The sequence below is a fragment of the Haplochromis burtoni genome, unplaced genomic scaffold, assembly GCF_018398535.1.
Source record: "Haplochromis burtoni strain Fernald_Lab_line unplaced genomic scaffold, NCSU_Asbu1 Contig_54, whole genome shotgun sequence".
NCBI lineage: Eukaryota > Metazoa > Chordata > Actinopteri > Cichliformes > Cichlidae > Haplochromis > Haplochromis burtoni.
Genome location: NW_024582415.1, coordinates 1,648,654 through 1,671,839, shown reverse-complemented (window position 1 = coordinate 1,671,839; position 23,186 = coordinate 1,648,654). Strand labels below are relative to the sequence as shown.

The following is a 23,186-nucleotide window of genomic DNA, read 5'->3' as shown; positions in this document are numbered from 1 at the left end:
TCGGACTTTATCGTCTGGGGCGAGCACAGCCAGGATTTATTTTGTGGCACACTCTAGTTTAATGACAGATGACCTCAAGCTATTTATAGGCTGTAAAGGACACCCTGTAACAGCTAAAGTCCATCAGAGTGAGCGATTTCAGGATGAGGCTGAAGTGAAAGGGTAGTAAAGAAAAAAGACGTGTCAAATGGAACTTAATGGCTTCGATGTGGCCCAAGGTTTGTGTAAGAGCATAACCGGGCAAAAAATATGGCTAGAGGTCTGAGGACTGGTCCAGACCTTCTAAATCTGGTCTGCAGCTTCATAAAAATAAAACAATCTGCACACGATACAACAAGTTTGTTAGTGAACAATAAATATTAGTTTAATATTCCAGATTTAGTGATGCAGGACTGTGCTTTACTGATTTTAAAAGTGTGTAGCAATATGTGTTTGTTTTTTCTTCATTCACTGATTCAGGCCTGGAAGATATTTCCAATTAAACTTTGACTCTAAGACAGTCTGCCTTGAGTATGTAATAATTGTGCCTCGTAGAGTTATAATGGACAAAAAACACGAATAGGGTGATCCACTTGATTTATGTATATTGTTATGCTATTTGCACTCCATGAAGCATACTCTTGACTCTCAAAGCACACCCTTCATATGTGATAATCATTCAACACAACAAAAGTTCAAACATGTGAGAATAGAGGGGGTGTGCTTTATACATGGTCATGGGGGCCTTTCAGCCAAGATAAAGTTTTGTTGTGCTTGACCTGGGGATCCCAGCGTTGTTATTGAGCAATATGCTCTGCTTTTTTCAATGAGGGCCCACCCCTCATGCGCTGCTTGTGTTTTATCTCCCCTCTCACAAAGAAAGAGGCCCTGCAAACAGTCACCTTCACACCCCTCTTAGCAGCTCTGCTGAATGAGCTCAAGCCCTTCTCCATTTATACATGAAAATATACTACACACAAAAAAATCCGGGTGATGGTAAGTGTGCAGGCCTTTCTCCTCACTGTGAAAAATTGTGGGGGGGGTGGGGACTGTGTGATGTACTGAAATCTTCATCTGAATGAGGAAAAAGCACAGGCTCCTAATCGGTGATTGGTCTTGGAAAGTTTATAGGTTTTTCCGAAAAGACGATTGAGGAGTTAAACATTTGACAATAGGCCTGAAAAAAACTCCAGCAGCTTGGAACCTTTATGAAAGTGCCAAATATGAATCACTGCACTGTGGATGCCAGACGCGCCTTTCCTGTGTTGCTAAGAGAGCCCCTTGGACTGAAACAAGGGGGGGTTAAGTGTTTCGGATGGCTGTACAGTGCAGTATGGTACGGTAGACATGACTTGATGCTCCTGTTCCTGCACTGCAGCATGGGTGGTCTCTGTTTGATTTTATACTGCCACCTATTAGCACCATGAGCTAGTGATTTATGTAGCTTCATCAGCACCGTCTGCCACTGGTGAATTGTGGGTATGCTGCCAAAGTCCCGCTGCACCTCCTGCTATGGGGCTAAAGTAAACCACCCCCGAGAGCTGAAAGGAAGAAAAAAAACACTGTTTAAGAGAAAAATAGTATGTAGATAAATAACAACCATGCAGAACACTGAGGCCTCCTCCGTGGAGAACGTCCAGCCTAAACATCTGGCTGGCTACATATAAGGAAGAGACTGTGTTTCGGTTAAAGCAAGGAGAGAAAAGGGGAATTCATAGTGAAATAGCCAACTAACAGGTCAGCTACTTGGGAAACCGTCAGAGACTGCATGAGATTTTTTTAAGGTCGAATGTTACCAGGAAAAAGCTGTGTGAAAAGACACATCAGGAAATTCTATTAAATCTCACTGCTAGGCTAATTTGCATGAGTAAATATAAGGTGCATAAGGGGAAAATGTGTTGAAAATTAGTCAGTAGAGTAAGTCTGGAGGTATTTTGCATCAGGTTGTGCAGTGTAAAGTAATGGAAACTGCGGGTAAAACCTCTTATTTGCTGCTTGATGAAGAAAAAGGTGTTATTCCCCGTGGGCAGAGCAGAGTAATGGGTTTTGGTTGGTTGTAATGAGGTTGCTAAATTCATGTTGGACCAGTGCTCTGAGCCAATTTCAACAAACACAGGAATGAAAGAAAGGTGGACTATGGATGGGGTTGATTTACAGTAGTCTTTACCATAAGGAGTATATTAGGAGAAAAAAAAACTCCACTCCATCTGCTAATGTGATGCTGAAGGTGCTGCCTTTAAGATTAAAATTCTGATTTGTGGTAAAGACGTCGGGGCTTTTTTAAGTGTCGGGGGCTAATTGCTTCTACCGCAATTGCAGCTCAAGAATGTCAAACTTTATTAATCACCTGTTAAGAAATAATTGCTGGGCTGAGTTTGCTAGAAAGATCAAATAGACCTGAAAGGAATAGTGGTCTAGCTCAGAGATTCCCAAAAACACAATCATATAGATATACAATATATTGGCAAACGGCACAGCAGTTCCATGAAATGACTCACAATCACAAGAACATACTTGTGTGATCTTTATTTAATTTTATTATCACAAGAGTAGATTGCACAACATCCCGCACACACACCTGAGGTAATTCTAGCTCATCCAACCCATGAGTCGTACTATCAGACTGCATTAAATCTACTTTACTTTAATAACAAACGTGTGAATTTATTTAATCTTCAAGTTAAAAGTTATGGATAAGAAGTTCAATTATTACCTGAAAACTATTAATATATACTGAAATATCAATTAATAGATATTAGTAAACAGGTTTTTCTCTAAAACAGCAATCTGTTACAAAGTTACTAAATCAAATCTGATTATTGAATTTGCTTTTTCATCTTTGCTCTTTGATATACTATTGTACTGTTTAAAGCTGAACCAACTACTGCTGCTTAGTTTTTCTTGACATGCAGCTGTCTTGTGTTTGCACATCTTCCAGACCTACATCACAGATATTCACAGTGAACTGTTGCTGTTGGCTGCATGCAGGGTGTGACTGGTGCCAAAGGCCTCTCCTTGGTGTAAAGCGGTTTCCTTAATTTATGCTGGGTCAGAAACAGAGGTCATACTTTTGAGATGAGAAAAAAAAGCCTTCTATGGTCACACGCTAGCTTTTCAGCTGCCAGAAAGTGTGATCAAACAGTTCCCAATTAGAACCATATAATTTGGTAACATTATGATATTAAAGCTGGCAGCTTGGTTTTCCCAAGCAAAACTAACTTCATGAGCGGCTGACCATAATTTTGGGTTCTGTTGCATTTATGCAGAGGGGTTATGGTGCAGTAGGAGATTGTGTGCATGAGAGTGTGTGTGTGTGTGTGTGTGTGTGTGTGTGTGTGTGTGTGTGTGTGTGAGTGTGTGTGTGTGTGTGTGTGTGGCAGGGTTGATAGGAGTTGCTCCAGAGACAGAGAAGTATTCTGGAGAAGAAAACGGTTGGTAAGCATTCAAATATGCATTCGTTTGGCCCAGAAACAACATGTCTTGAGGATGAAAGGGCAGAGAGTAGGTAGGAACATGAGTGCGGGGGAGGCTTTCTGGTTTTTGATTGTCACTTTTAAGGGTGGGAGGGGGTGGAGTACAGGAAAAAAAAAAACTTTGACATGCATCATACAGACTAACTTTACAACTGCTTTCAGTTGTCATAGCGACAAGGAAAAATAAACATAAAAGCAAGTATGACAACTTGTTACTGTTGAAAAAAAAAAAGCCAGATGGGATGAGAAGTCTCAGCATAAATTGTGGTTTAGCATTTTGGGAAATACATTTTCTTTCTAGCTTTTCGATAAGAACATTGATACCATAATTATAGAAATATTACATTAGCCTAGCTTCTGCTTAGCACACAGGTTGGAAACATATTGTCCAAAGACAGCAAAATGTGCCTAGTAGCGCTGTATGAACTCGTCTCTCTTTCAAAGAGCAGCATTTTCAAAACTTGTTTCGTTTACCATATAGACTGTATATAAAAGATGTACATAGCCACCTCGGGTTTTTCAGGATACTATTTCTTTTTTCTTTTTTTTCAGGACACTATTTCTGTGGGGACCCTCAGCTACCTTGATCCATGTCATCAGTAAACACTTTTCTGACGAGTTATGGTCATTTTGCAAATTATGGCTCTCATTAGTTTCCATGTAATAAAGCATGACTTTAGAGCTTGTGATTAACAATTCTTCATGTATGAGCATGCAGCATCCCTCTGTGTCACATCTACTCTGCACTTGTGACATTTGGGTTCAAGAAGCAGATGCCCATCTTTTATATACAGTGTGAGCTCCCTACTTTGTCACAGACTCGGTGTTGAAGTGTTGCTCTAGTCTTGTGGACAGACTTGAGTGTGTATGTGTGTGAACATAGGAGCCTATGAAGTTTGATTTTGCCATGTCTTTGCAGCAGTGAAAGCAGCTGCAGCTAGCTCAGCTATGAATACATCACAGTTTGTTAAGCAGTGCCAAGTCTGAGCATCACATTGTTGGCTAAATGTGATTTTTTTTTTCTCCAATAATTAATTTGAGAATTTTTATCATTTTTGAAACATGATAATCAAAAAATACTTCGGGACCCTTAACATAAAAAATAAGTATTAAAACAGTACTGTATAATATACTGTATAACAAGACTATTTGTAAGGTTTTCATAGAATCACTTTATTACCTAGGGAAAGAGCAGCAGTGGGACCTTTAAGTATGTGAATCAATACCTTAAAATGCATGCATGGCATGAGAAAGAAAAGTTTGCTCAGTTCAGTGAAGCATTGTGACCCTTCATGGCCAGGTCGTCAGTGAAGCATACAGGAAGGATCCAAGAGGGAGCGAGGATTCACAGGCAAGCTGAGAGTCAACAGCCGAGCTGCATCCCCAGAGATTTCTGGCTGTCTCGCTCTGTCTGTTGACACTCTTCTACTCCATTGACTTTTTCATTAACCCCTTATCAAAATGTTTTTCTCTCCCACACTCCACCGGCATTAGGCCCCTTCCCTTTCACCCCCCACGAGATCCTGGTTCAGCTGTTCCCCCTTGTGGTCAGATTTGATAGGAGGGTGCCTTTACACACACTTTTTTTTTCTTATCTTCTGATTTCTTTGTTGTATTTTTGTCTCCTATCTCACCTTGGAGAGATGAAAACAAATACTAAAAATTCATAACTACCATGCCATGGCCAAGACAGTGTTTGCACAGAACACACAGGACCCTTTTCATGCATTTACACTTAGAAAATGGATATACAAAAAACATACATTTAAACAATCAGTGTGCATGAAGTGTGAAATTAAACTCTACACAAGAAATATAGCCAGTGAACATATTTTATTTGGTGCCGAAAGCCTAAATCGGCCAAAATAACTTATGGCTTCTCTCACATTTAATTACCTTCAACTTGTGGAGCAGCCAAATGAAATGTTTTCTTTGGCCTGTATTCAGAGTTTTCCCACCTCTTCTGCAAGTATGAGACCATCCTTCACTCTTAGTCTGTGCTTTATTTCCAACTTAAATTAAAAATTTTTGTATGACTTAAGCAATTTCCCCCCCAAATAAAGCAAAGGAACAGTTACAGTCATTACCGGAAGAAGGGCAAATGCTAAACCTGTTAAGTACTTCATAAACACTAAATCTAAGTGAACAAATAAATGCAACGGTTAATGAAAGTATTTTTAGATTATTGTACATAATGTTTGTTGCCATTTTTTCTACAATTTCAATCCTTTGGAATTGATACAAAGCACATACTTTTTAGACCTGTCTTCATTTGTCTGTTCCAGCTGTGTAAGTAAAACACACAGATATGGCACCCACTAGTGGCCGGAATAATAATGATCCCCAAACTCAAGTTGGGTGCAATACAGATTGTGCAGTAAACACAATCAACATGCAGTGAAAGTGCAGAAGCGACATTTATTTGTTTAATCCTGTCTGCATGTATTATCACACTGGTTATAGGTAACTGGAAGCGTTTCCCAGTGTTTAAATAAAACTTCCTCACTCATGCGTTAGTCTAACAGCACAGACAGGCACAGTAAATGGTCCCAAAGCTCAGCAAGCGTGTAATAAATAGCATCAGGTGTGTACCTGCCAGCACACTGCTGATTCCCGTCTTAAAGTATGATGCACGAGTGGAGGATGGTGATAAGGATCCGGTTTTTACACATGGATATATTCCCTTTACAATCTCCGCACTTCCACCCCACCATCATCGTCATCAGCCATCTCATTTCAGCTTTGAAATTTAGATTCTTGTTAACTTGTCTAATTTGTACATTTTCTGGGTGACTGTTGGGCAAACAACAATCTGCTTCTACAATACAAAAAAAACCCAAACCCACAGGGTACAACTGTCGAGGATAGATGATTTAATTATCAAAATTGTAACTAATGTACAATTCCCTGAAGAAATAACGAGTGATACACACTGACAGTTGAGGTACAAGTCATTTCATGGTTGATCTGATAGCCTTGTGTTGGTGTTGTTCCCAGATCATCATACTAAATGTTGTTCCAGGATCAACATTGCAAGTGACCAATCAGAATGTTGTGACGTCATACTTTTGCGACTTCGGGAAAAAGCGGCGTAAAACAAAAAACTGTTCTAAAGCTGCGTGAAACCGCCTCTGTCCGCCGATCAATGGACCCTGACCCTAACCGTAACCCTTTAATAAACAGTAAGCAGAATTGATATTGTCCTTGCAACATTGGAATTTCATAAATGCACGAATGGCTTGGCGTGCAAAAAAAAAAATAACGTCACAACAATGTGATTGGTCACTTGCAATGTTGAACCTGGAACAACATTTTCATGATGATCTGGGAACAACACCAACACGAGGATATCAGATCATCCTCATTTCATACTCTTCTTTTCATTACATTTGGAAAATGTTCTCTGGTTTATTCATAGCAGTGGTCTGAAAACCTTTCAAAGACATCCCCACATTACATTCCCACGAGCTGGATTTTGTCTAAGAACAATGAATAAGGAAAATTATACTAACGATGTGATTTGACAACTAAAAACAGTGATATAAAATAGCAAAAGGAAGATACCAGAAAAATCATTTAAGAAGAGCAAAGACAAAACATTGAAGGCAGTTTTATTCCCTATCAAAAACATATTTCAACCTTTACCCTCATGTTACTCAAGGAACTGTTTTTTGATTTCTTAGAATTCCTCTTCGGCGTTCCGACACCTGGAGGTCTTGAGCTGTTTGAGGCGCTTGATGCACTCCTCCACACTGTGCTCGCCGTGGACTTTGTTGTCTCGGGTGCGTACGTTCACTGTGTTGCTCGTCTTCTCCTTCTCTCCCACCACTTTCCAAACAGGGAAACATGCAAAGACAAAAAGGGAGAGAAGGAAAATCAATATCTAGATGGTCAGTGAGAAAGCGATAAGGACAGGAATAACAGACAAGACTGAAACAAATGTGTGTTGCCACTGACCCAGGATGAAGTTATACTGCGCCAACTGTGCATTTCTGATCTTTTTGTTCAGGGTGCAGCTGGGGTCGAGATCCACGTCAGTCATGAGGCCGCTGCTGTGGAATTCCTGCTTGATCTGCCACATTAATGAGAGAAACAACCAACACTTAAAACAGTCCAGGAACGTTTTGGAAATTAATTCATTTGCTTACAAGAAAAAGTCTGTAGATGTTACACATTTTAGTCTGAACAGAATAAAGATCATATTACAGAAACCATTACAATCACAGTGGACTGTGGGGCTGTTCTCTTTTCCCATTAAATTATTGGGACTATAGACCACCTTTACAAATATGTTCAGCACCAACGATATCCAACCAGAATGTCCCCAACACATGTTAAAAGCTAAACAAACATTAATACAAACAGAGTTTTATTTTCATAGCTCTGACAGTCAGTTTTATTAGGTGTGATAACATTGTGCTCGCCATGATTAGGTCAATGTCAAATAATTAAATTGTAATCAAAACAAAAAACGTTCAGAAGAAAAATCCATTAGTATTTATGAACTAACATCCTAATTAAGTAGCAGAGCATTGCTTTAATTTTAATTTTAAATAAAACATTGTGTGACAGCTTCACGAAAACCTGCATGACTTGGTTCAGAAATATTAAAAAATTATACACTTAAAAGCTGAGGCAACAAAGCAGGCTGAATTTCGGCAAAGCATGCAGTAGTTTAATAGAGACGAAACTAATGATCCTTAAATACTGCAGTACTGAATGACTCCAGTCTGTGATAACATACAGTGATCCAACCAATAGCCACAATATCAATGTAAAGGCTTTAAAATATGTATAAAGTTAAATTAAAGTGCTCAACAGCCTGAGGGTGCTGTTTGTAATGTCCTTTAAATGTAAATACGGAAGCAGCCAAGGTCAGTTCTTACTTTCTCAGCATACTCTTCACAGGTTGGTCCCACGGGTACAACCATCACTTGACGAGGAGAGAGCCACAGAGGCCTGAAACAGAGGAGGACATATTTGCATTTAGCTGATTATTAAAAAACAGGCCAGAAACCTGCCCGTCTGCCAGAAACCCATGTAAAAAAATGTCACCCGCCCACCCCCCACTGAGCTGTCATGCTTCCATTTCTAGCCCATTAATCAAGAAATCATGGGAACAGTCTGAAAGAACAGCAATAAACCAAAAATGTCAAAAATCAAGAATGGTGCTACTTCACAAATCAACCTTTTTAAACTGATTGTTTACAAACCATTTGCCCCCGTAGTTTTCAGTGAGAATAGCGATCATCCTCTCTACTGATCCCAGGATTGCTCTGTGGATGATCACAGGTCTCTTCTTGTCGTCACCATCGTGGCTACAAAGGTTGTTGGAAAGGGAAAAAAAATAAATAACAGAGTGAAAATTTCCCCTCAGCAAACACAACCATTTATACAGGACAAAACTCAGACTTATGTTTGTTTTAAGTGAGGGACTTACAAAAAGCAATCAATAGAAAATGATGGAGGGCCAATTAACAAACAGGTGAGGACAGCATATGCTATTTAATGACTAGAGTGTCTTTTATCTAATTCTCAATTTTATATTGTGATGTCACCTTATTCACCTCCCCCCAGACAGAAATAAAACATCTAAATTAATTTTCATGCAGCCACTGCCCTTTTGTGAAAGATGGCACTCAGTGCACGACATGATGTGTAAAACTCAAACTCCAACTGCCAGCTTCTACTAATACTTTCAATTATGCTTTACAGGTTAATTATTTACCAAGGTGAATTTAAGGCAACAGATCATTTAATTAGCTACTGGCAAACATCACCTAATCTAATTTAAACAGTTTATGAAGTGATGCAACAACAGTGAAAAAATGACCAATTAAAGACAGTTTGAAAAGACTACAATATGACCTGAATCGTGAGATGTATAATAATAGGTGAGACTTGCATAACTGGTAAAATTTCCCTAAAATGCCATTAATGGAAAAGAGTACGCATTACTGTATACGTGAGTATGATCATATTGTACACATGAACTATGGTAATAAGTGAAAATCACATTTATAGGTCACAGACTGACATTTTCCAGTCGCATGAAGCTCTGAATTTTCTGTCACTTCTGATCTCATCACCTGTGACAGCTGTAATTCTTGTCTGTTCCTTCCTGCTATACAGACAATGACAGAAGCCGTTTGAGGTGTTCTCAGACTGAGGCAAAGTGAAAGTACTACTATTTTGTTATTGCTAGAAATATCATTTATTATTGTTACAAAAAGACTGGGGGGTGGGGGGGGAGCTCTGCTTCTAGACTTTATACATTTTAAGCACTATAAAGAGAAACAGATAATTGCTATGGTGGTGCTCCTTTTTGTTGGTCTTGCACTTATAAGCTTTATTACTGGGTATTGTCATAAACCTGTAATGAAGACAGATAATTTTGTAATGTTTTTTTGGCAGACAAGTTAACTGTCTCCAAGTCAGGGGGTTTATTTACATATTAAGAATATTACTCATCGCTATTTGGTTACTGGATTTCCTGCTTTCTCACTGACACTTTAGCTTATCCCATGGGCCATAAATTTAATTACCCAACATATAAAACTTGTCGTTACCTGACAAACGTGAGGTTGAAGCGGATCGGGAGCTGGAAATCGAGCTGAATAGTAGCGCACTGATGGTATCGACCAATGGCATCCTTGATCTGAATGTCGATCTGCAGACAAAAGACTTGTGATCAAAAGCGACCCTTCTGCAGTTCCACAGTTTAGCTACATCATTAGTGCAGCGCACAGCTCACCTTGGGTCCGTAGAAAGCTCCGTCACCTGGGTTTAGAACCCATTTCTCTCCGAATTCATTCAAGCTATTCTCCAGTTGCTGTAAATACAAACAATAACTGCTTTATTACCATGTCAGTTTCTGACAAACGTGCAGGTAAACAGAGGTGTTAAGCAAGGCTCCTCCTTTAGACCTGACCTTTTCTTCATCTGGAACTAATCACTGAACTGAGAAATGCTAACATCTCAATAATATTTTATGGTTGCTTGTGGGAAGTAACGAGCTGAGGGAAATATGCAGCAGTTTCTTCCAAGCATGATGCCAAGTTCCCCAGTCACTTTTGTGTGTATAATTTTCCACCTTTGTGTGGGACACATTAATCATTAAAAGTCAGTGCTGCATTTAAAGAGTGCTTTCTTCAGATGACAGGTTAAGTAAGACAGCTGTTCAACTTGCAAGCTGATATTTTTTATGGCTTTTATTTCTATTCTAAGAACTGTGACTAACTGTTAATTAGAAAAAGATAGCAGCAGCCCATAATTAACATGTGCAGTCAGTAAGATACAGTACATTTAATTTTTATACTGTAGCATTTGAATTATATTTGTAGTGTGCTACTTATCAGCAAACTACATAGTCTTTAAAACTTTAATAGTAACTGTAACCAATCAATTTATTGATAATGAAATAGCCTAAAAATAACTTCCACCAGTAATGCTTTTCTCCCAGCAGACAAAAGATATGCTTGAAAATTAAATTAAAAACGGAAGGACTGAGAACTGAATGATGACACCAGTGACTGTAAAAAGGGAGCAGAAAGGAAAAGGAACTCTTTCAGGTTTCTACAATACCCATAAATTGAAAAACAGAAGGGCAGACAGAGCCAGTAATAAAGAGTAAGTATGCTTTTCTCTTCTTCTACCCTGCTATTATGTTCTATCTATTCAAGAATGAGTGTAGCTACAGTTCATGGTAATTTATCAGTGCCTGAGAACAAAAATGTAAACCATATTTTCTAGTGGCTCATGGGTTTAAAACATTTGAACATTTTCCGTTATAAAAAAAACAGAGGATGTATCTTGAACCTCCACCAAGGAGACTGCACTAGATTATAATGACAAACCCGCCACCACAAAAAACAAAACAATCATGATTTAAAAAAAAAAAAAAAAAAAAAAAATCAATGAAGTGGTGACAACAAGGTACAAAATGTATCAGCTTATTCTGCCAGATGAGAGTTTCCAACAGAGTAAAAAAAAAAACAAACAAAAAAAACCGACTTGGAGAAAAACATAATTGAACATCTTTGTGGCATGAATCGAGTGTGGCAAAGTGCAGATGAAATAGTTATCCGACTGCTGAAATAAAATACCTCTGCAATCAGATAGAGAGAAGAGTAAAGGCCGTGTGAAAGTTAATTCAACACATGCTTTACATCAGTCAAACTTTTTCAACCATTCAAAGGCAGCCAGCACAGGCTTGCCAGACAAATAAACACTTTATGTCCTTCATGGACTAGTGCTGTGGGAACAACAATGCGGTATATATGTGGCATTTAGTAACCATCATTTAACAGTGGCTCTACAGATTCATCTCCTACAATTCAAGTTGTCCCAGCAGAGATGCTTGATGTCATTCATGAAAAGCTGCAACGCTGTTACCCACAACACCGAGCAATAAAGCCTAATTATGACTCAGTCCAACTCACTTCTATTATTTGTTTATGCTTGTTTAAAAGACAAGCTGGGCAAATTAGAGCCGAACTACAGATGTAAAATACAGAACTTGTGAACTTGATTTGGCAGCAAAAGCAGACAGTTAAAGCAACAATACGTGGACGGTTTCAAAGCGTAAAAAACCCTTCTTCAGACATGATTGCAAGTCCACAAAAAAACCTCATTAAAATATAAATGTACTTAGGGTCTGCAAGTCTCACTTCTCCATTCGCTGTCAGTGGAGTGGCGCTAGAATTTACATCTTAACAATGTCTCACATCAGAATCTTAATGTTCCAGTGAGACACTTACTGAGCGTTTTCTTATTTTCTACATGTAGTGAAGCTAGAGGCCTTTTGAATACCTTCTCTGCTTGGTCCCAGACCTCTGGGTCTCCCAGGAACTTCTCTGGTCTCGTGGAAAGGTTGAGTTTAAAAGTGAAGCCAAAGACATCATAAACAGTCCGCAGGAAGTCCAGGCATCCCTTGATCTCCGACTCAATCTGAGGTCAGTGATAAAAGAAAGAAAACAAAAAAGCAATAGTGTTTGCATCATCCATCTGGACATGGCTACAAATGTAATTTCTGTTGCTGATTTCATGTTTGTTTGTGTTAGGATAGCTAGAGAAGGAAACCTAATTATTTTGTTTGATAAGCTGCTCAACTTTTGGTTTATTTAAAAAAAACAAAAAAAACAAAAACACAACAACAACAAACAACCACAAAGATTTCATCATAATTGAAAAAAATAATATAAAATAACAAGTGAGTGTTTTGAAGGTGAAGGAAAATACACGATAAGAATAACTGAAAGGAAAATGATTGCTTTCTTTTCTATGTAAACCATGTGCTGAAGTCACTGATTATCAATTTAATGCAACATAAGAGCATATCTCCTGCAGTCTGTTTTGCATGATTCTAAATACTGGGGGGAAAAAACAACCCAAAACAACAACAAAAACAAAACCACACCACCACAAACAGCAACAAAAAACAAACAAACAAAAACGACTACAAGCAGTGCTTTCCAGCTGCTGCAATGAAAGAGAAAAATTAAAAATGAAATAATTTGTGCACAAGTGCAATCAAAATAATTAAACATCCAATCCAGTGCCTTCACAGAGAAAATTAATCAGTGTGATCACGGCTGCTGTAATAAGACTTATGAACCGAAAAATTAAGAAACTTTTTTGGTCTTTCCAAATATTGTTTGTTTGCACCAGTTACAACTGTGCCGTTCTTTGGAAATGTATTAAAAATTAAAACGTTTTTTAGAAAGTATTTCAGTAATAAATGTGACTTAAAATATTACACTGGTATGAATGGTATCCTTTTCTAAAGAGTAATGAATTTAGTATTTCAGTCAAATAACACTGAACATGGTCATGCTTTAAAGGAGGAAACAAAAGTTGATATAGCAGAGTCAGGGGTATTGTCTTTTTTGTTAAAAGAAACCCAACTGCTGACAGTTCAGGAGGGGTGTATGCGACACTCACAGATTTATTTTACTTTTCTTCAGTCTCAACTGAAGGCTTCGCACTCAACCAGTAACAATTGCCTTTAAAGTGAACCGATCATCCATGCGTAAATATCCATTATATTGAAGTAGGATGCAAAGCTGCTCTACTAATCGGAAATTAGCATCCTACGTATCCTTTAAATAATTTTTTGGCCCCACATACCTAGTGGGAAATGCCAAGACTGTAAACAGATTTTTAAGTGTAAAACAATTCTTACTGGTCTCATCGGGCTCATATAAAGCCAAAATGTGTGTTGTACACATTTCAATGCACATCTCACCTGGTCCATGGAGCAGAAGATGTGAGCATCGTCCTGCTGGAAGCGGCGGACACGGGTGAGGCCAGTCAGAGCTCCTGACAGCTCGTTCCTGTGCAGGACACCAAAGTCGGCCATGCGAAAAGGCAGCTCTCTCCAGGAGCGAGGCCGGTGATCAAACATCAAACTGGTGCCAAACAAACATATGTATAAAATACACAAAGATGCAACTGCCAACTTATACCTAGAGTAATCACAATACCTAAAAAATGCTCTGCTGTGAAAACCTGAGTGTAATATTTGATTTAACTGATATTCAACACTTTGAAGATCAATTTTGATTACAGTGTGATTTTCAGAGAGGTCATCTTTGTGGACAACCAAAAGACTGAACGAGTGGAAAGAGATAAAAGATGTGAATACAAATAACTGCAGTCTGCTTGTTTGCACTGCAATGCAGCAGCAAGTGTCCTCGGCCAACAACTGAAAACACAGCAAACATTGAGCTGAACTGGCTGACAAGCATTTTCTTTTGTGACAGCAGTCCGAGTTTATTTAATGGTAATGGACATGTATGTAATACACAGCTCTTCCTTCAACAAGCAGTTACTTCTGATTACAAGTATTAAAAAAATAAATATTTCACACTACAGGCAACACTTGCTACACTGTGCATTAAAAGGAGTGTTTTTCTTTCCCTCATTCTTTTGTAGTTGCCCTTTAAAACTGAAACTATACCTGACAACAACTCTGATTGTGAGGAAACAGAAGTCTCACCAGTGTCCAGGGCAGTTCATGGGCTTGAGAGCGAAGATCTCCTTTTCCACCTCGAAGGAGAACATGTTCTCGCTGTAGTGCTGCCAATGCCCAGATGTCTGCCAGAGTTTGCTGTTGTAGACATTGGGAGTCACAACCTCCTGGAAGCCCCTCTTCCTGTACTCACTCTGGCAATGAACATGACAATGTTTTCTCACAAAGTCTTCCAAAAAGCTCAGCTTCACAATTCTGTGTATCCATCACCTCTACAAACAACTGGCTGAAGTGGTTTCTGTCAACACCTGGAGACTCTCTAATAAGGGACGTATGCATAAATAAAATGGTAAACAACTCTGCAAGCAAACATGTTTATACTGCTGCATATTTGCATTCTCCTGTTTGTTCATATATTATGAAGAGTTTGGGGAAAAAACTGAAATATAAGGGTATTCACTTTTGTATTGATTTAATTCACCATGAGCTGATTGGTTTGTTCAAATCAGAAAGACAGATGATATTATAAAATAATCTGTCATTTCTTTTAAATCCTGATATCTGCTGATATGTTTTCGGTGTTTTGTTGTTTGTGAAAGCAGAATGCAGAACCATTTTTTGTTTTTTGAACAAAACAAATCTCATTACTCCAAATCTGCTCAGTCAGAAATCTATTTAAGTGAAATTGCCTTGAATGTGTTTTCTATTATGACTGCACTGACTGGAAACCCAGGAAAATAAATGCTTTGAAAAAGATTGACTTTTATGTGTCTGTATAATAGAACAGGTGTAAATAAAGCTTTCCTTTAATGCTGTCAGTGTTTCAATATATTTTAAATAAGTGTTGGATAATAATAAGCTTTTCTGAGATTCACAAGTGAATTTGTGTGTCAGAAGGTAAACATCACATTGAGCAATGCTTTTCTATTACCTGGCCAAAACAATATTTTATTAAATAAGCATAAATTGGATGTGTCAAGCTTCCATTTACAGCATTACTGTCGTGGAAAGAAAACATGAATTATTTTCCTATTCATCTGGCCTTTGCTTAAGACACTGATTTAATGCTGTATTATCAAAACATTACCAATCCCTTTTTAGTTCTCTGTATTAAAGTATATGACACATGGCTTAAATTGGAGCGTTTTTTTTCTTGTGTGCATTATAAAGCCATTTTCCATCATCGCAGAACTTCTTCTTCTTCCTCCTGCAAATGTAAACTTTCTCCCTAATAACCTCTCTTTTTTCTACATCTCCAAGCTCAGTGTTAGATCACAGTAATTATCAGTGGGTCTGACAACTCAGCCTTACTCTGATGAACTCAATCAGGGTGTTGTAGATGAAGGCTCCCTTAGGCAGGAAAAAGCAGCTCCCTGGACTCAGGTCATGGAAGAAGAACAGGTCCTGCTCCTGAATGTAAAAATAAAATGGGGTTTGTTAGAGACAGAAAATTAAAAAGAGCCATCAAACAAGTCAAACTGGTTTCAATTTGAAGACACCTCGTGACATATTTAAGCTTTAAATAGGGTTTGTCTAGGTATGTGCCCTTTTCCACGCCTTCATCACACTGAAAATATGGCTGCAACACCCTATACTATGAGCTGACGACTACGGGTTTTCTTTCAATAACCAGCAAACTAAAATCTGCTTCATGGATATTTTTCCATCATGCTATATTAATGTCAGTATGTGACAATCAGTTTATGAGCTTACCAAACAATTCACTAAATAAAACTTATTTACACATGCTATTAACCGATTTAAAGATCATACATGTTTTCACACTGTTCAAAAACTAGTTTGAGTACTTTACTCCGTACATTTTAAATTTTCTTCTTGCAATACCAAGTGACTGCGAACAGTGAAACCTGTAAGAGACCATTTTCCTAACTCACAGCTCATTTACATTTCAATTCTTACCCGGCCTAGTTTGCGGTGATCTCTGTTCTTGGCCTCCTCCTGAAACTTTTCCCAGTCTTTAAGCATTTTGGGGTCAGGAAAGGAGATTCCATAGATCCTCTGGAGGGTTTCCATGTCCGCCTTTCCCTCCCAGTATGTGGATGAATTCTAGCACACAAAAGGGAGTACGTAAGCTTTTTCATCATTCTTTTGGGTCCATCAAATCCCTTGGGGATAAAACAAAGGGTAACTCTGCTCTAAAAATAGGGACAAATGTGCTTACAGCCAGACATTCAGGACACAGACTCCAGTATTTTAAATCTCTCTTATATCCACATATATTGTTAACTGCAAGTTTGTTCAATAAATTTCCACAGTTGATAGCAAAAAGTCTAACCTTGTGTATCTTGAGTGCCTTGATTTTTCCAGTGTGTCTCACATGAGGTCCCCGGCATAAATCAATTAAGGGACCACATCTGAAATGGAAAATATTGTAACTTTAGTTCACTTAGTCACCTGTTTTGTTCTATATTTAAAATAAATACTGACTAGGAGAACCAGTTGTGTTTTGAATGTAGCGCCGAAATGTCGACCCAGTCTGTGACAGAAAGAACTAAACACAGCATCTTTAACCAATTAAGTAGTGCAGTTGCAAATCAATATCTCTTTCAAATTTAAATAAATAATATATACACACACACACACATATCATAGTCACATTACGGTATTTTTAAAAAATTGTTTTGGATGATAGTTAAAGTCTGAGGCACCTGTAATAAAGTGCATCTGGTTTTTTTATTTGATTTGCTTGAGATTAACAAACAAACAAACAAAAAAAAGAATATATCACCAGGATACTATTACATTCACTGACCCACCTGTAGACTGTGGTAGTGGGAGTGGTGACTTTCTCATTCAGAATGCGGCACTTAAACGTGTTGTACTAGAAAAAAACAAAAGATTATGTTTAAAAAAAAAAAAAATCATCAAATCAATTGAATTTTTGTTCCATATTTGTGTTCTGTTGTTTAAAGATACCTTGAACATTTCCAAGAGAGTTTCCTTCTTTATCTCGAGCCTCTCAAACGGCTGCTTCTCCTTGATGATTTTCTTGCACAAACTCTCCAGACAGGGGAAGTCATTGCTCGATACACCTCTGTCCAAAACATCAAGAAATCACACCAAGAACTGCACACTGAACACTTTCTCACTTAAAACCCCACATTAATATGCAAACTGCCTCCACTGCTAAATTTAGTCTGCCATGCTTTCCAAAGGGCAGCATGGATGTGACCAGATATTTAACCATGAGAACAGACTTTTGTCCAACAGAATAATTCTTAAGTCTTCGTAATACAGATAACCTCATCCAAGGATGGGCAACTACTTTAAAGTCCTCGGCTTTAGGGCTTACGCAATGTCAAAATATCCTTGTAAAAAAGAAAACAGTCTCCAAGAATGCCATTAGCATAAAATGGCTTCATTAAGGAGGTTGTAGAATTAATTAGACAGCACTGCTCAAGCTTTCCTGCAGCCTAAAGCAGAGAGACGTGGATCCAAAAAGGTCAAGTTAAGAAGTTGTTTATGAGGAAAACTTGTTGAAATTTCTGAAGGTGTCTCAATCCCCCTTTCAAAGCTTCCCTTAAGTTGTTTCTCGTTGTTTAATTTGAATAGACTTGTTATTCCAACAGAAATATGTAGAAAGATGTTTTTCAGTCCCCACACATAGCCCCAGCTAGACAGCATTAGTGTAGTTACAATCTGTCTGTTTTGTGTTTGCTTCTGGTCTGAAGACAGTAAACCAGATTGACAGCTGCTAAGCCCTGAGGTACAGACCAAAAATATCACTGGATGCAGACTAACACCACTAATTAGACAGAAACTCTGAACTTAGAGCATACGAAACTCACTCATTGTTTTCTAGGAACATGTCATAGTAGAAGCCATTCTCGATAGGGGGACCGTAGCAGAGGCAGCCCCCATACACCCTTTCCATTGCTTCACCCATGATATGAGCACTGGAGTGCCAGTAAACCTAATGAAAATACAGAAGTTTTGGCAAATTTAGAAAACAGGAGTATTCAAACCCTTTGTGTTACTAAGACTTTTAAGGGGAAATATCAAGGTTGTGACACTGAACAGATTCCTTGTTAATGACAAAGAGCAGAGAAAAAGCTGACAATACAAAAGAATGAAGCCAGTATTATAAAACCAGTTTAAAAACAAGGAACTAGTGACACTGCTTATCAAATTCACACCAGGAACACCAGTCATTGAATTCTGAGGAAGTGCACAAAGGAGACCCAAAAGAAAATGCACATTATAAATTAATACACTGAGAACTGAGGCTTTAACTGCATGCTTTGAAAACAAAACACCTGTGTAAAAAGAAAAAAAGAAGATTTTGCAAGTATATAAATATGGCTTTTACAAAGCAAAAGGTAACTGAAGCTTTGATGTTTAGCGAGCATGACGCTGTGTATCCAGAAGATGTTGAGAATCAATTTCCAAAACTATGCTTCTAAACAATGTAGTACAAGCAGGAAGAGAAAAGAAAAATCTGACTTACAGCTTGAGCTTCCTCGTCATCAAACTTGAGCAACTGAAGGCTGCAGTCTTCTTCTAAAGGTCTGTCCAGGTCCCATACACTATCGTTTACTTTGGCAATCACCGTGTTGTCAGCAAGGCCTTGACTGAACACAAGACACAAATAGTCTACATCACAATAATGTACAGACACAGAAATAAAATGGCAAATGCTTATGTATGCAGCACAACACAATTTGCCTTTTATTTTCTCACACTCAGACATGTGGAGAGGGAATTTGGGAATAGCTCTGCCATATCCTTGTGATTAGCAGAATTTCTGTTCTACCTTATTGAGAAATGGCCAACAAGAGAACAAAGACATCACATATTTTATCATTATATGAGTAAATGCCTGGACAAATATGATGAAATGCAAACTTTTATATTAAATGACATAGCACAAAAAGTACTGGGCCACCTACACAAAACTACAGAAGCTGCCATGAAAACCCAAGCTAGGAAGCTCCTGGTGATGATGTTAATTCCAGAGGAAGCTTTGGGCTCTGCAGTTACTGAATCAACAGTGTGTTGTTAACCTTTATGCACCTCAGCACTCTGTGACCCCAGTCTGTAACTTTACGTGCTCTGCCACTTAATGACACAGTTGATAGTCGAATATCTCAGAGGGAAGAAATTTCCTATTGCAACAGTATCACACTCAAATTTAATGAGCTAACTCTAACATTTGTTTCCTCCCACAAATCTTTGTAAAGGCAGAGTGAAAACACATGAATGCAACAATTAAGAAGCATGCCTCAATATTTTTTGTAGAGTGTAGTTAATGATCTAGTTAATATGTACACGTTTGTAGTATTATGAAAAGTAGGACTAAAACACTTAAGTTTCATTATGTGTGGATTTCATTGGGTGGTTTCACTATGACTAGTAATGAGAAGTGTACTGCCAGTAAATCCTTATATTTACCCACCCTACACAGAACCTAAATATTTTGTTTTACATTGAGAATTGATCATTCCAAATGTATTTTATATCGGCCTTACAATGTGTGTTTTTACTGACAGGGATATACACTGCGTGATAATAATGCCATTAACAGTCCAGTGCAATTTAAAGAAAACGAATACTTAAATTACTTTTTAAGTCTTGGGGCTGTGACATTTGTCATCTATAAAAAGATTATGAAATGGGGAAAAAAAAACCAAAAAACCAAAAAAACCCAAACATATTGGTAGCCTCCCCCCCCCCCCAACCAATGATTGTTATGTAGCTGCCAAAATTTATGTTCATGTGTACCCCTTTTTACAATCACTTTACATTGGATGGTACTAAGGGATAACATTCCAAGCAAAACCAAACCAAGTTTTGCTTTTTTACCCCATTATTTTCTTGTCTTCAGCAGACAGTCAAAAGTTGACAAGTGTGATTTCCAGCTGCTTCCAATTTTGCCTTTAGAGTTGTGAAGCCATTAGAAACTAAAAATGATTACAGGAAATACAAAAAGGGGGTCATCTTTGAAAAAGTACATTCTGTAGCACTGACCTGATGCCACAGGCCACCTTGTAGGGTGTGGTCTTCCAGGACTCCGCCTCAACAACCTTTCCATCAGGCAGAGTAACCTTGATAGGTTTGCTATCCTTTGCAGCTCTTTCTGCCATCAGAGCATCATGCTCTGCTTTCAGCTTTGTGTACAAAGTAAGACGTTCCTCAATGTATTGAGGCTGTGGTGACAGCTGAAAAAAGTAAAATAAAAGAGAGTAGATAAGCAAGCCTTTCATTGTCATTTCTTCTGTCTACTCATTGCAGTTTTAATTGTATTTATTTTTTATGTAACAATCATTGGGTCTAATTTTTTTTAGGGAATCTGTGTTTTGAATAATGTCATTACAAAAAAACCAACAACAACAAACAAAAACAGCAACAACAAAAACAAAAACACTATCTTGAAGCCAATGGGTGGTTGATTTGAGATGACACAGATCTACACAAGTACATGATTCATGTTCTTGAAAAATAAGATCTAATAATAGCAGAACAACATGACAATATATTTCCTGACAATATAATAACTCACCTCAGCCCTGCCTCCAGAGTCTTCAGCAGCATTTTTACCCTTCTTCTTTCCTCCATCTTTACCACTTCCTTCCTGTACACATGTCACACCATGTAATTATTTAACTTTTATAAAAAAGAAACTAGGTGAAAAACATGTTTGAAGGGTCTCATGGACAAAGTTTCCATGCAAATGTAAAATGTACACTCCTACCAACTGATCATTTAATAATAGTAACGAATGCAGATAATATTGGGCAAATTAAAAATGTATACATATCGGTTATTTTAAATACATCTTTCTTGTTGCTACTTTAGCATATTCAGTAAGATCGAAACATAACAAAACCTTGCACAAAATGCTGTGTTACAACTACTTAAAGCACTTGGGTGTGCCGATTTAGAAGGAGAACCCAAGCTAGTCATTCAATACCTTAAGCTGGTCTGACGTGTGTGAGCCTACCAACATAGAAAGAAATATTAAACTGTCGCAATTCTGAATATAGTCCGGCTTGAGCCTTAGTGTACGTGTACTTATTTGCTACATTAGCCAAACCAACTTAGCCAAATAGACATAACTGTTGTTGCCGTGGTAAAGTTCATAACAAAAACATGAAATAATGAACAATTTCGCTAGTTCCCTTAAGATGAACAATTTTCAGTAAAGCCAACACAAAAATCCCCATGAAAGCCAGCTAGCCGAAAAGTTCTTACTGAGTGGCTAAATGACAGCATGGTTCTAACGATAGGCTAGGCTAACTGCAAACCGCTTTACATGACTTAAAACGCAGACTGAAGTCTCACCTTTTTGCCTTCGTCCACTTGTAATTCGCTCATTTTATCCACGACAGTCTTCTCAGCCATAAGGAGTTTAAAGCTATCCTACTTTAAACCGAGAGATAAAGTCTGAGGTATATCTACTGCAAGCGGTGCAAGATGCCGGGGAAGGATTGATGACGTTGCCCGGATATTCTGATGCAAGCTTGCAGGCGGTGCTCTTGGGCGGTGCTTCCTGTCAGAGGAGGGTGATGTAACACGTCGTATTTCTTTCAAAGTTTGTGTCCATTAATTAAAAAGTCTAATGCCAAACCTCATTTTATGTATTTCAATAAGGAAATGCAATCACATATCACGATATCAAGCTAGATTTTTATTTATTTATTTATTTATATTTAATGATTTTCGATTTCAGTTGTTCTCCTGAACACTTGGTCAGTGCACCTTGTATGAAGCACGGGATGTAGAAGCATCGCAAACACACACACACACACACACGCACGAAGACACGTTGTGATGAGGCCACTATGATCTGTCCTTTTTCGCATTTTATTAACGACTTACTGTAACCTTCACGCTACCAGAATAGTCTATTGCATCAGGAGATTCTGACGCAACATTGCGCACTAGGTCTGTATGTAGATCTAAACAGGTAATATAGAAACACATAGATCGATTTGTAGATATAATGGGTATGATTGAGACTGCTCTTTTGCTCTTGTATGTCTTATTTATTCAACAACATAAAGTCGATGGTTTTTTATAAGATGACATCATTTGCACTTCCCCAAACTGTTTTTCTAAAGTAAAGTACTTAAACAAAATGTCTGGCTCAAGGCATTTACATTAAGCTAATTGTATACATAAATCTGAAGTACTTTCCAAAGAATAGAATTTTTGAACATAAAAAAACACATTGTGATGAGACACTATTGTCACTTCGACTCTAGGAGTGATTGATAAACTTTTTCACATGATTTTTCATATTTCTGTAGTTGAAATTCATCTTAGGTTTTCAAGTGTGTGATGCACCACACGCACACATTCCACTTATGGATTTACTGCAATTTCCATTTCCTTTAATTGTGTTTCAAGGATTTTAGAGTACCGGAATAAATGTGTATTGTTGCATCAGAATATCCGAGAAATGATGACTTTTCTCACTTACTCTGATGCAACATTGTAGGCAGAGACATAATGGGTTCTGCTCTTCTGCACTTTTATCTTTTGTATTCAATACAATAAAAAGAAAATTTCAAGACAGGATAGTGATATCATTTGTCCTTCTCCTGAACTCTTTTCTTTTTTTCTAAAATAAAGCAGGGTGGATTCTTCTTTGCAGAAAACACCCAGTTCAAAGCATTTACAATAAGTTTGTACATTTGTTATTTGAGCATACACACAAAAGCATCAAAAATGATTGTCCATAGAGTGGAATTTATTACCACAAAGGCATACTCTAATAAGGTCAATATGAACATTGTGAA

General features: G+C 37.9%; 1 protein-coding gene across 1 annotated transcript; it reads right to left on the bottom strand.

Moving 5' to 3' along the window:
* Nucleotides 1–6,699: 6,699 nt before the first annotated feature.
* Nucleotides 6,700–21,899, bottom strand: tars1 (threonyl-tRNA synthetase 1). The gene is made up of 19 exons (XM_005924501.3): nt 21,727–21,899; nt 20,945–21,016; nt 20,413–20,603; nt 18,893–19,016; nt 18,234–18,358; nt 17,362–17,479; nt 17,202–17,266; nt 16,721–16,799; nt 16,345–16,491; nt 15,736–15,834; nt 14,452–14,618; nt 13,699–13,861; nt 12,264–12,401; nt 10,207–10,284; nt 10,022–10,122; nt 8,666–8,770; nt 8,339–8,411; nt 7,410–7,524; nt 6,700–7,280 (listed from the first exon to the last, which is right to left on the bottom strand). The coding sequence occupies exons 1-19, from the start codon at nt 21,784–21,786 to the stop codon at nt 7,132–7,134; spliced, it is 2,169 nt and encodes a 722-aa protein (XP_005924563.1). The 5' UTR covers nt 21,787–21,899; the 3' UTR covers nt 6,700–7,131.
* Between the last annotated feature and the right edge of the window lie 1,287 nt (nt 21,900–23,186).